At 40.4% G+C, this 14014-nt stretch overlaps 1 protein-coding gene across 1 annotated transcript; it reads left to right on the top strand.

Annotated features, from left to right (window-relative positions):
- The first annotated feature begins 767 nt into the window (after positions 1 to 767).
- On the top strand, positions 768 to 11753 carry cdc123 (cell division cycle 123 homolog (S. cerevisiae)). The gene is made up of 13 exons (XM_023286259.3): positions 768 to 922; positions 1196 to 1267; positions 3435 to 3498; positions 4111 to 4143; positions 6670 to 6765; positions 7007 to 7113; positions 7526 to 7577; positions 8619 to 8694; positions 9019 to 9141; positions 9456 to 9484; positions 9578 to 9682; positions 9762 to 9899; positions 10987 to 11753. Exons 1-13 carry the CDS (start codon positions 849 to 851, stop codon positions 11044 to 11046), a joined length of 1029 nt encoding a protein of 342 aa, XP_023142027.2. The 5' UTR covers positions 768 to 848; the 3' UTR covers positions 11047 to 11753.
- The last annotated feature ends 2261 nt before the right edge of the window (positions 11754 to 14014 follow it).

The raw sequence follows: 14014 nt of genomic DNA, 5'->3' as shown, positions 1-14014 counted from the left end.
TGTTTTTTTTTTTAATTTTATTTGGATCGCTTTTGAAGACTTAGGTAGGAATGTTGAACAAATGTCAAATGTTGAACAAGTGCTTTATTTTTAGCAGTAAATATGAATATATTCATAAATGTTTACTTGCCAGAGCTTTCTGAGGTGCCAGTAGCACCCTTGTTTAAAAATGTTGGACTTTTTTTTTTTTCCATTTTCAAGGACTAATCATTACAAATCTAGCAGAAGTTGGAGACAGTTTTGTGTGTGTCTTCAACAAATTGAATCTCTGTGAGTGAAACTATATTTTTGGAGATACTGAACCTTGAATTGAAGTTTTCTGAAATGTAATGTTCAAATATGCAAATAATGTATAATTTAATTTGAATTTGTGATCGTTTGCATTTGATAAAGTGTGATCAAATGAACACCTGAGTGTATATTTCAAACATTATCTTTCCAAAGCTCTGAAAGAAGACAAGTTATGGAAGCAAAAAGAAGAAAGAAAGGATGCTTTTGTCTGTAATGCTTTGACTTTTAGCTATGGAGTGGGAGCTCTTTAAAATTAACGATCTTTGCAATGAGCTGGTTTGCGTCATTACACGCCTACATGTGCACCTCAAAAAACCTTCCCCCTAAAACACAAATTAGCACATAATAACACCAGTCGATTAAATTTAACGTACATGGCTATTTATCAATTCCCTTTAAATCAAACAAAATAGTGAGATAGGAAAATAGAAAGCCATGTTAAAAGACTCGGAGTTGTCACGCGTTAAGCGAAAATAGCTGTCTCGGGATTTTCCAAACTGTTGTGGATTCGGAAGATATTTGCTGATGGACTCGTTTCCGTTACAGGATATTGCAGCATGAAGAAGGAGCAAGTTGTCAACTGTCAGTTTTCGGTTTGGTATCCGATATTCAAGAAACACACGATTAAAAGGTGAACAGCTGCCGTTTGTAGAGAAAGTCCAGGAAATATTTTCACTGTTGTCGCTGTTAAACGGAGTCCAGTTAGCCGGTAGCTAACATTAGCTGCCATCTCCAGTTTGTCTGTCTTCATATTTCATACATACATGCTCATCATACTGCGTTTTACTAAACTGTTGTGTTTCAATCCTGTTCGGTGCAAGTGTCATTTAACTGGTTTTGTCGGTTTGCTGTCTTCTAGTCATTGTGTTATTTACGTATACTCATACGTGATGCTATTTTCCAGTCTGATTCTTCCACTGCCTCAGAATGTAATTGACTATTTACTGGACGATGGGACACTGGTAGTCTCTGGAAGGTAGGAGGACACACACACACACACACACACACACACACACACACACACACACACACAGAGAGAGAGAGAGAGAGAGGTTTCCTTAGTCAGGGTTTCTGCAGGGCATTAAAAAGCATTAATATTCATTAAGTTGATTTTGCGAAAATTAAGGCCTTAAATGGCATTAAAAATCATTAAATCTGATTCCCAGTGGCATTAAAAGTTCTTTCTGTAGTTTTCAAGAAAATATTTGATAATAATGATATAATAATATATAATTATAAACTGTGATTGGTCAAATATGTGCATCTGTGTAAACATGCCGAACCATTGCGATACTTGTTCCAGCCGGTCGGGTACAATTGCCAAAAACTGCATGTTTTTAAAGTGGCTGGTAGGTTGGACCAGGTGGAGGAGAGCTGGGAAATGGGGAAATGCAAATTCCAGCAAAAATGACTGAAAAACGTGGATTTCAGAGAATGACTACAGCCTGTGGGTGGTCAGGGGTGGATTCCGGATTCAGAAATAGTGAAATGTAGAGACAGTTTTTATATAAAAATCATCTTTTACAAAAAAAAAACCCAAAACAATTACTTGTGTAATTTGTTGAGTTCACAGTCGTGGCATTAACATTTTTACAGTATAGCATTAAAATGGCATTAAAAAGGATTAAATTTGACTGGCTGATTTCTGTAGAAACCCTGTTAGTTGTGCTGACCAGAGATGATCAAGTGTTACCATCTTTTATAAACACAAAACTGATGTGACATATCTTGCATAGCTTAGACATGTATTCACTCATTTCTTTTGGTAATGGAAGTCCTGTCAGTTCACCTGGTGTCACAGATAAACCCTTTGAAACGCCTCTTCTCAGTATGGTGAACCATATTGGTACAAACCAGCATTGTGGGGAGAACATGCAAACTCCATGCAGAAAGATCCCAGGAAGGCCAGGAAGAGAACCGGGGATCTTCTAGCTGCAAGGCGGCAGTGCTAACCACCAAGCCACTGTGCAGCCCTTGATCAGTATTATAATCACAATTATTTATTGCAACTATTCATTCATTCATTTAGAGACATTTTTTTCCCGCTTTCCCATTAAAATTCACGGAGTATTACATTTCCATCCATGTTGTGCTACGTACCTGATAATTTCCAAATCTTTGCATCAAACTAAAACTTCAAATAACATTCTTCTTCTGAATTCAGTTCATATCCTAGAAGCAAAAATGTACATTAAATGTCACTTGCTGATCACGTGCTTATCAATAGACACTAAAATTGCATTCCATATAATACTACCATACTACTTGTCTGTATTTCTTGTATAATATAGTTTTACCAATTAGTATTTTCTATATTATTTGTATTTTTCTTTGGTATTTTATATTTTTACCTATTTTAACATTTTATATTTATAAAGCCTGGTGGACAGTCACTGCATTTCACTGCCATACTGTACGTGTAGGGGATGAATAAAAAAATCGAATCTAAAGTTGACAGATGTTCTCTAAACGCTTCAGCAGGCTACAGTAGATACCAGCTGGTGGCTGTGCACAGAGAAGCCTCTAGTCTACAGACAGCTCAACAATCACTTTGACAAGAGTCAAATAAGGTTTTATCTCAGTTAAAAGCAATTTATTGAGATGTCCTGTTTTCTGTTAGTAGAGCTTTTCAAAAATCAATGTTGCAATTGCTGATTTTAATGTAATTTTTTGTGGAAAGCTGAAATCCTGATCACAGCCATACAGCTAATTTTGGGTTTCTATTTTGCAACCGTATCTTCCTGTTCAGCATTTCTGGCCTGGTTTTTACTCATTTGAGTTTGAGCATGTGGAGCCTCCAGGATAACACACTCCTTCTTTTATGAAAAGTTTTTAAAAAAACAACAGCTCTGTTCCAAACAAATGTAAGAAGCCTTTAGTTGCAGTGAACTTATCTTGTAGGATAGTCCTCAGAAGTGATCGCTCTGCATGTTGGTTTTTTTTTGTATCAAGCAGCAAAAAGAGAAGATGCTGAATGACATTTGAATTAATTTGGATGACTTCACATCTCACTCATTGCAAATCACAGTGTCAGCGGTGCAACAATCAAGCAGCTGTAGTTCTCAATCTAAGATCTAAATAAAGCTGTTTCATCTTTATGCCTCTTCTCTAATACAGTTGTCCTTATTCTGTGTTCCCTCTAGTGATCATAACACGCAGCAGACACACACTAACAACAGCGGCTCAGATGCAGAGGAAGACATTCAGGTAAGATCACAGTTTGTTGGATTAGAAACCTGGTAGTTCCCCACTCAGAAAGACCAGGATGTTGTTGCACGTCCTCCACTTTCTCCCAGTATATACGATGCTCTGAGTCTGCACTGTCATTCTTTCATTCTAAACCAAAGTAGATAAAACTCTTAAAACACAGAATGTAAACACTGTTGCCTTATCAGTCCTGGAAAACAAAGCTCCAGCTAACATTATTGTTAGAAATGTTATTACAATGAGAACATTTTGTTACATTATTGATTAGGTTATTGTGGTGTTGGGCTTTCATTACATTTTCCATCAAGTTAAGTGCAAATTTTATGCTAATAGGTGCTTCAAGGCCTCTGAAAAAGACCATCATAGGTCAGTGACAGTCTCCACTGAAGTTAAACTCGTAATAATATATTAGACTGAGCAGCTCTAGACATCAGACTGACCAATGGCAGCAGCGAAAGTCTGAGATTAACGACACTTAGAGGAACATTAGTGAGCAACTAAATTATTCAAGTTCTGACAATACATAAAGGCATGTAATAGAGTATTTGGGTGCATGAATGTGAAAGTGAAATCACTCTCTAATCATGTTTCTTATTCTCTACTGCCCTCTAGTGGTCAGATGATGAAACAACCACCACTGTCACTGTAAGTACATTTAATGCTCCAAGTCTGTGTGCTTAAAACCCCACTAACATCCCACATTTACAGAAAAGTTTCTCCACTTTAGCAAGTTTTCAAATATGTTAGGTCTACATGAGCAAATTGTATTAGTATAAATACATTTTATTTGTATTTACTGCCCCAACTTTGGGCTGCACAGCGGCTCGGTGGGTAGCACTTTGGCCTTGCAGCTAGAAGACCTCTCTTCCTTCAGATCTTGGCGTCCGTTGAGCTGCTGGCTCGCTCATTACCCAGAATCCCCCGCAGCGCCTCAGAGCCGTCATTAAACTGAGCTGGCTTTCAGACAGAGGACTTCAGGTTGTATGCCTGCACCCCACCTAAAACCCCTCTTCCAGCTGGAGGTTACAGAGAGTTTTCAGTGTTTAAGTAAGCGCTGTGGATCCCAGCAATCCATCCCTCATCACTTCTCAAAAGTCTTTGTTTCCCTACGGTGGATTCGTTCATTACAGAAAACGAAGTGGAAATTAGTCTTGAAGAATATTCTGTTTTCTTCCCCTGTCACCTTAAGAAGGCAGCCTCACTGGAGTCGTTCCTACAGCAACCTATCCAGCAGGCAAATGGCCACAGCAACAGAGAAAGTGAGTTAGGAAAAAAAGCAAACAAAAAAAAACTTGATTTAAACAGAAAGTTTAAAAAAAAAAAAAAAAAAAAAAAAAGCTAAACAAAAAACAAAACCAGACTCAAAGATATCCACACCAATACAGTTTTGAGGAGAGGGAAAATTACATGGATTGACTTCCCTGCTGGAAGGAAAAAGAAGACAAATGAAGATCCCAGTTCACGTCTCGGCCTTCCTAGGATCTTTCTGCATGGAGTTTGCATGTTCTTCCTGTGCATGTGTGGGTTTTCTCCAGGTTCTCCAGCTTCCTCCCACAGTCCACAAACATGCTGAGGTTAATTAGTGATTCTAAATTGTCCGTAGGTGTGAATGTGAGTGTGATTGTTTGTCTCTATATGTAGTCCTGTGATAGACTGTTACCTGTCCAGGTGTCTCCTGCCTTCACCCTAAGTCAGCTGGGATAGACTCCAGCCCCCTGTGAACCTAATGAGGACTAAACGTGTGTAGATAATGGATGGATGTCCCAACTTTAACACCAAGAAGATGAATCATGATAGTAAAACAGTTAATACAGTTAGTACAGTTTTTAGTTCAGATGTACAGATGGTTGAACTAAAGGAAAAACCAACATACGGTGTCTTGGTAAGGGGCTGTGCCACCTCATGACACCAAAACAGCTCCACTGGAAGGATGGAGTCCCTTCTTCCAAAGCATATTCCCTCATTTGACGTTGATGATGGCGGTGGAGAGCGCTATCTGACACGTTGGTCTAAATGTTCATACGGCCATGTCATATAATTGTCATCATTTTCATCAAACTACACAGTGACCCTCAAGCCTTATGGATGGAGGTACTGTCGTCCTTGAAGAGACTACCCACATCAGGATAGAAATGATGAACACTCAGAATAGCTTTGTGTTGATTTGCAGTGACCCACAGTATAACAGAGTCACCAGATCTCCTCATTGTAGGGGTCAAGTATTTAGGGTTTTCACTGGATTAGTTAGCTACCTGTATATAAAGTGTAGCTTCTTGTTGTTATCTTGTGTGTGTTGACTTAAACTAAAATGACTTCTGATGGGTTGAATTACAACTGAACAATTTGTGGAAAATATCTAACTGTGGATTTTCTGGCAGATATTGCAATTTGATCTGTGATATGATTTTTTTTTAGCTTAATATTCACTGTATAATAGACTTCAAACATGTGAGTGTCACACAACGACTACAGCATGAATTTGCAAAACTACACCACTGTTCAAAAGTTTGGGGTCACCCAGACAATTTCATGTTTTCCATGAAAACTCACACTTTTATCCATGTGCTAACATAACTGCACAAGGGTTTTCTAATCATCAATGAGCCTTTCAACACCATTAGCTAACACAATGTAGCATTAGAACACAGGAGTGATGGTTGCTGGAAATGTTCCTCTGTACCCCTATGGAGATATTCCATTAAAAATCAGCTGTTTCCAGCTAGAATAGTCATTTACCACATTAACAATGTCTACACTGGATTTATCATTCATTTAATGTTATCTTCATAGAAAAAATGCTTTTCTTTCTAAATAAGGACATTTCTAAGTGACCCCAAACTGTTGAAGAGTAGTGTATATGCACAACAGTTTAAACCCTGCAAATGTCTGAGGCGTGGCTGCAGAAAAATGAGAATAGGTTTCTGTTAGTTGAACACTGTGTGCAGTCTGAACCACTCAGTATACACCGATCAATACATCAGCACTACCAGACCCTGAATGTTTGCTTTTTGCGGCTTTCAGTCAGTGTGCAGGTGCTTTCATTTGTGCTTTTCTAATTAGCGTTGCCCCGATGTGTGAAATGTGTATCACCTTAATGCTTATGTCATCCATTTCATTTATTAATGCAGTAGTTAATACTGCAGTGTCATGATGTGACTTTGTGTCTGCCAGGCTCCTGAGTTCCCAGAATTCACCTCTAAAGTGCTGGAGGCCATAAACGCCCTGGGTGGGCGCGTCTTCCCCAAACTCAACTGGAGTGCTCCACGGGTAAAATAATGCACACAGCTGCTCCATGAAAAATTAAAACGTGCGGAGAAGAGGTGAAGGTAGCAGAATGTTAAATTCATCAGAAAAGCTTGACTTCTTTTTTGTTTGTGTCAGAAGCAAACTGAACGTCAGCTAAAAGCCTCTTGCGTTTCAGTACACTGCACAAGAGGAATGGATTCTTGCGCTGCTGCCGACATGAAGCATGGAGGCAGGACTTCACAGGTATATGTTTCCCTTTCAGGATGCCAACTGGATCGCTCTGAACAGCTCTCTGCAGTGTAACAGCCTCAGTGATATATTTCTGCTCTTCAAAAGTTCCGACTTCATCACCCACGACCTCACGCAGCCGTAAGCCCCGCTGTCCAACAACATCAACACACACATCAACACCGAGGCTTACTTTGCATTTAGACGACAACCAGTATCAAAAAATAACCAGGTTCGGTGAGTGCAGGCTCATTTGAATTGGCTGTAAAACACAAGTGGCAGCTGGAAAAATTGCTGCGATGTAGATTTACGTCTCCAGCCGCTCGGCTCTGCATGACAAACATCAGCACAGAGAGTTATTTACTGCCTTGGGAAAGCTCTTTGTGTGCTTGTGTGTGTAGAGAAAGCACTGCTTGTTAGACTCCTTTCATAACTTCTCTTTCAAACTGCTTGAGAGCAACACTGCAACATGAGTGCCCCAGTCAAAGCTTTGTGATTCTACAGAACACACATTCTAAATAAATCATTTGTTTGTGGTCATTTCTTTGTGCAGATTCCTTCAGTGCAGTGACCAGGACTCCCCAGATCCAGCCATCAACTATGAGGTATTTTTATTCTTCATGAAAAAGTCTGTGCAGATAGTAAAAACAATAGTTTCTAAATGTGTTTAATTAGTACTAATTTGTGGTTATTATGCTCTAATTTAAAGGATTATTCTACACTTAAAGCTAGAGTAGGCAGATTTTTTTTTGGCAACATTGTGCAAAAATTCCATACTAACCCTTCAGCACATTGTTCAGGTGGTCTGAGAGGAAGCTTTTACGACTGGAATCCCTTCCTCATATGGGGCTGAGGTCTCTATTTTTGACTCTACTTATGTAATGTGTCACATTACAGAAAGCAATAATCAGCTTTAACCTGGCAAAACATGAGCATCTCGCTTCTCTTAAATGAGAAGCAAAAGTCACTAGCATATGAATAAAGGATAACCTATGAGGTTAAGGCTGGGTTTCACATTGGTGAGGTTGTGTCTGTAGATTTAACATGCAAGCAGGTGATGAGTAGCAATATTTGATGATACTTAACTTTTTGCTAACTGTAGCTAAAGGCTCACAGCTGGACTGTGGCTAAATCATATTCATGATTCATTTTGTGCTGCATTTGTGTATAAAGGACGTGTCTATGTCCATGTATGTCTGGTGGGAGATGCTTAAGACAGAAAGGGCAGAGCCAAAGGACAAGTTCTGCAGTTTGTTTTTTTTTACTTGTTTGTTTTTGAATCCCGATAAGTCCGCAGCAGTGGATTTGTAGTAGGATCACAATCATGTGATCGTCAGCAGGCAGCTGATGTAGTGTTCACTTGTTGTCATAGTTACAGTGACTCTGTGTCACTATCTTGCAGTGATACAGGAATCTTTAACAAATCCATGGATCCAGACTATAAGCTGCATCACTGCCAAAATCTAATCGCTTGGTCCTTGTGTCATTTCTGACCTTCCCTAAAAATTTCATCCAAATCCGTTTTTCAGTAATGTTGCTAACAGACAAACAAACCAATGCCAGTTGTCATAATAATGAGAATCCATACACTCTTCCAGCCCTGTGTTCTAACAGTTGTGTTTCTTTCCTTTGTCTTCTGTCCTCAGCTGGTCCTGAGAAAGTGGAGCGAGTTGATTCCTGGTGGAGAGTTTCGCTGCTTCGTCAAAGAAAACAAACTGATCGGTAAAAACTCAGATCAGCAGGCTCCATGTGGGCTTTGACCCCACACATTTAGAAATGTCAACACCACATTCATTTATAAATATGAATAATTCTTGGAAACCAGGAAAAAAAACTATCTGCTTTGTATTTGGCATCATGATCTGAACAGAGAGCTCTGTTCTTACAGAAGTGAATATGTGTGAGATGGGAACTATTTTGAAAAAAGATCTCTTTACCAGTGACAGCACTAAGTATGAGCAGTACATTGCTTCAGCAGGCTAATTTAGAAACAATTATAAAATCCAATTTGAGCTACGCTGATGGTGTATCTGTGTGATCTCTCAGCTATCTCCCAGAGAGACTACACGCAGTATTACCAGCACATCCTGAAGCAGGAGCCACAGATCTGTCAGGCCATTCAGGAGTTCTTCAGCCAGCACATCCAGTACAACTTCCTGGACGAAGACTGTGAGCAGCAGCAACACCTTTTTATTTCCTCTGCATGTGTAAAACTCCACAGCATCAGTTATCTTCAGACAGGGACAGATTGCTTCTGCAGCTTTTAGTTTTTATTTTATGAAATATTTACTGTTAAAAATGAGCCTTTCAAACAGGGAAAAATGTAGAGAAAGATTAATGATGCAATGTTTCACTTTTTTGTGATTTTAATGTTTAATTGCTCGTAGCATTAAAAGTTTCTTAAAGTTTGTGTATGAAACTAGCAGATAGAGTCATATTCATGTAAAATGATTGTTCATGCTGATGTTTTTTCTGCTTTGCAGTTGTGTTTGATGTCTACAGAGACAGTCAGGTAACTCAGTGCTAAATTTTTCTATGGTGACACTTTTAAAAAGCCACTTTCTTCGCTGCATTTACATGCCCTGTGTATGTTTGTGTGCTGCAGGGGAGGGTGTGGCTCATCGACCTGAACCCGTTCGGAGAGGTGACAGACTCGCTGCTGTTCAGCTGGGACGAGCTGACGTCTGGAGAAGAAATCGCCCAGGGGCAGGTCAGTCCTCACACATGTCCTCATTCCAATAGATTTGTTTTTCTCGACGAAGACTCGGCTCATCGCTGTGCATGTCCAGGAAGGCCCGGCGTTCCGCTACACCACCAGTGAGGTGACGGTGCAGCCGAGTCCCTGTCTGAGCTACAGAATCCCACGGGACTTTGTTGACCTCTCCACAGGAGAAGACGCCTACAAACTCATCGACTTCCTCAAGCTGGTATGTAGTCCAGCGTCTACACCTTTCTATGAGCGGAAAAAAACTGCATGTCGGTACACTCCGCATTTCATGAGAAGACCGCATTTTTAAGCGTAAATACCACAGTACATTGAAGTTGTAACAGTACTACTTTCCAGCACTGTGATTAACACATTAACTGCCTGTGTCAGTTAGAGCGACATCAGTACAGCCTGATAATCATCATTCCCTCACACAATGCGATCGCTGGAAATTTTAACTCGCACACTCTCAAAAAAAAGGTTACAAATGCGAGCATTTTGGCAGCAGGTTGGAGCCCTGCACTACCGTTTATCAAAAAGGCCACAGGCAGACCTCTCTGCATTTACTCTGTTAACCCTTTGATGTGCAACATGGGTCAAAAGTGACCCAAATCCAGTGGAAAATGGGTATCTCCTGACCCACACTGCGCATCAAAGGGTTAAGTGGGTGGCAGAGAGGAGCCCAGAGGAAGAGGAGGAGCCAGTAGGGGGTGGAGCTTATCCTTTTATGACATCACTACATGCAAAACTGATTGACTTGTTTAGAGACAGTTTTTGATTTATGGAATAAGGGAAAAAAACAATAGGATATTCTTTCCTTGTGTTTTGTGTCTCTACAACTGTGTTTTTTGTATCATATGGCCCCTTTAAAGCAGCTGCTAGCAACACATTGAATGTTTGGAGGTGAATTGGCAGGCTTCACACATCTTTGGCTAGCTAGCGTGACAGGCGGAGTAATTAGATATTTATGTAGGTTGTTTTGTTGTAATTAAAAGCATGTGCAACATGTGTATATTATAGGCCCTTTAAAGGAACTCTTAAAACATTTTCTTTCACTATTCAAAAATAATTTGCTATCGTGATATTTAATATGTCATGATTACAATGTGTGATCAAAAACTCCATGAAAAATAATTATTTTCTTGAAAATAAATAAATCACCTCATGTATACATTTTATGGTAACGATGTTTCTTGTTTGTGCGTTTTAGGGTTCTGTGATGTTTCCATGAGAGGTTATTAAGCATTAAATAGAAGTTAGCAGGAGGGGGTTAAAGTTTCCTCTCCTCTTCTTTCTCATTTCCACAGAAGAAAAGCCAACAAGAAGAGTCTGACGAGGAGGAAGAGGAGGAGAATGCTCCACAGTGAAATCACTCATCAGCCCTCCCAATAATGTCGTCCGCATGAAGTGACTCTTCTCACTCTCTCCAATTTGAGCCCCGTTTTTTTAATTTCAGCCTGTATTCTTTCACCTTCTCCTGAGAATGGTACACGGTGTACCCAGTCTTTCCTGAGTGTCTCACCCATGTTAGTCTAATGGAACATGTTAAATTAGCGGATCACAGTCAAGACTCCTTCTGGATTCATTTTGTGTCGCTGCTGAGTGCCGTCTTGCTGATCGTAATAGAGGCCTCTGCAGTGCCAAATGGTTTCACATTTTTTGTAGGGGGCAAAATGTATTATTGCAAGGGGGTGTACGCGGTAACACTGTAAAAAAAAAAAATCCTGCTTTTATACTTTAAAATACATGTGTATAATAGTTTATGTATCTTCTTGCTGCCCAACTAGTGACTGATAATGAAGTAGACCGCACACACATCCTGTGTTTGTGTGTTTTGAGGCTGACAGACTTCTCTATTTAACACTAAAGCCCTTCATCACTGAGTCACCTTTAATTTTTCTTCCAGCTATCCCATCTCCTCCATCTCTCCCTGCCAATTTCCTCTGAGCAGTTTTGACACCCTCATTGCTCCCGGCCGCTCCAGGCGCTCTTTTCGAGTCCTGTTTTCTCCCATCATGCATCGCTGTAGACTGTTGCTCCTATAAACACCATTAAACTTCTTGTCGTGTATTGACTCGGCTGTCAGTCCGGTGGGTGCTGTAAACTAGCACATTAGAAATTGATTGTGCTTTTACGCAACAGCTCTCATTACGCTGGGAGCTAAATGAGCTGTGCATGCGCAGCGCGGGGCAGTTCATTTGGTTTTTCTGTTTTTTTTCCTCCCTTCACTGGATTGATAGAGCAATTACAGGGAGATGGAGAGAGCGAGTGTGATAAGAGTTACAGCTCCCTGGGTGAACCGCTGTGGACAGGAAATGGCGTTCAAGGCACAAATGGTGTGAATGTTTCTCGTTAATCATCATTATGGAAATGAAATCTGGCTGTAAACATGCCATCCAGACACGGAGGAGGAGGTGTCCTGCCTTGACCTGCGATGGAGCTTCTCTGCTGAAATCTGTTTACAGGGTCGGACATTTTTAATACAAACCTCAAAGTCTGGCCAGTGTTGCAGGAATGACTAAATTTTCTTAAGCAAAAAAAAAAAAAAAAAAAAAAACTCAGCCAGTGACGACATTATGTAAAGGACACTCACTCAGTTTCCTGTTTATTATTATAACAAACTAAAATTAATGTTGTCTGATGCAGCAGTTCTGCACAAAAATCCTAATTTTGTGAAGGGTATAATGTTGAGTGTTCCCTGAAACTGTTCCAGAAAGGCATCGATTCAAATATATGGTCACTTTGGAGGCTGTAGCGGTGGACTGTGCTGCTTTCTACTGATCTATAATGGGCAAAATATTAGAAGAACCTTTCAGGATAACTCAGGGTAGTACAGTGTTATTAAAAAAGAATAAACCGATTTCATTACGCAATATTTTAATAAGGAAAAGCAATAGAAAACTCCAGCCAAGTCACAAATATTCTACTCATAATCAACTTTATTTCCTGTCTTATAAGTGTTCAATATGGTCACCACCTGCAGCACGGGCAACATCAATGCAATAAGAGAATTCCTCCCAGAGGCGTATCAGCATATCACCATCCACTGAGTTGATCGCTGTTATTCAATGTCATTCAATGACCTGAAACATCAAATAAAAGTTGATTTTGAGTAGAATACTTGTGACTTGGCTGGAGTTTTCTATTGCTTTTCCTTATTAAAATATTGCATAATGAAATTGGTTTATTCTTTTTTTATTCTATTCTTTTAGCTCATGTTTTTATAGCAGGGCTGCTACATTATTTTTAATTATGTATACCTATTGGCACCTAAATATACGCCGATCAGGCATAACATTATGATCACCCGCCTAATACTGTGTTGGTCCACCTTTTGCTGCCAAAACACCCGTCGAGGCGTGGACTCCACTAGAAGGTGTGCTGTGGTATCTGGCACCAAGATGTTAGCAGTAGATCCTTTAAGTCCTGGAAGCTGTGAGGTGGGGCCTCCATGGATCAGACTTCTTTGTCCAGTACATCCCATAGATGCTCCATTGGATTGAGATCTGGAGAATTTGGAGGCCAAGTCAACACCTCAAACTGGTTCTTGTGCTCCTCAAAACATTCCTGAACCATTTTTCTTTGTGGCTCGGCGTATTATCCTGCTGAAAGAGGCCACAGCCATCAGGGAATACCATTTCCATGAAAGGGTGTTTATGGTCTGCAACAATTCTTAGGTAGGTGGTATGTGTCAAAGTAACATCCACATGATGGCAGAACCCAAGGTTTCCTAGCAGAATGTTGCCCAAAGCATCACACTGCCTCTGCCAGCTTGCCTTCTTCCCATAATGCATCCTGGTGCCATGTGTTCCCCAGGTAAGCGACGCAACCGGCCATCCACATGATGTAAAAGAAAATGAGATTCATCAGACCAGGACACCGTCTTCCATTGCTCCATCATCCACTTCTGATGCTCATGTGTCCACCGTTGGTGCTTTTGGCGGTGCACAGGGATCAGCATAGGCACCCTAACAGATCTGCAGCTATGCAGCTCCATACGCAACAAACTGTGTCACTGTATTCTGACACCTTTCTATCAGAACCAGCATTAACTTCTTCAGCAATCTGACCAACAGTAGCTTGTATGTTGGATCGGACCACATGGGCCAGTCTTTGCACCCCATGTTCATCAGTGAGCCTTGGCTGCCCATGACCCTGTCGCCGGTTCACCACTGTCCCTTCCTTGGACCACTTTTGATAGATCCTGACCACTTCAGACCAGAAACACCCCACAAGAGCTGCAGTTCTGGAGATGCTCTGATCCAGTCCTCTAGCCATCACAGCGAGGTCCTTGTCAAACTCACTCAAGTCCTTATGCTTGCCCATTTTTCCTGT

Source organism: Amphiprion ocellaris, chromosome 21 (assembly GCF_022539595.1).
Source record: "Amphiprion ocellaris isolate individual 3 ecotype Okinawa chromosome 21, ASM2253959v1, whole genome shotgun sequence".
In the NCBI taxonomy this organism is placed as follows: domain Eukaryota; kingdom Metazoa; phylum Chordata; class Actinopteri; family Pomacentridae; genus Amphiprion; species Amphiprion ocellaris.
This window is presented reverse-complemented; position numbering and strand designations above follow the sequence as displayed.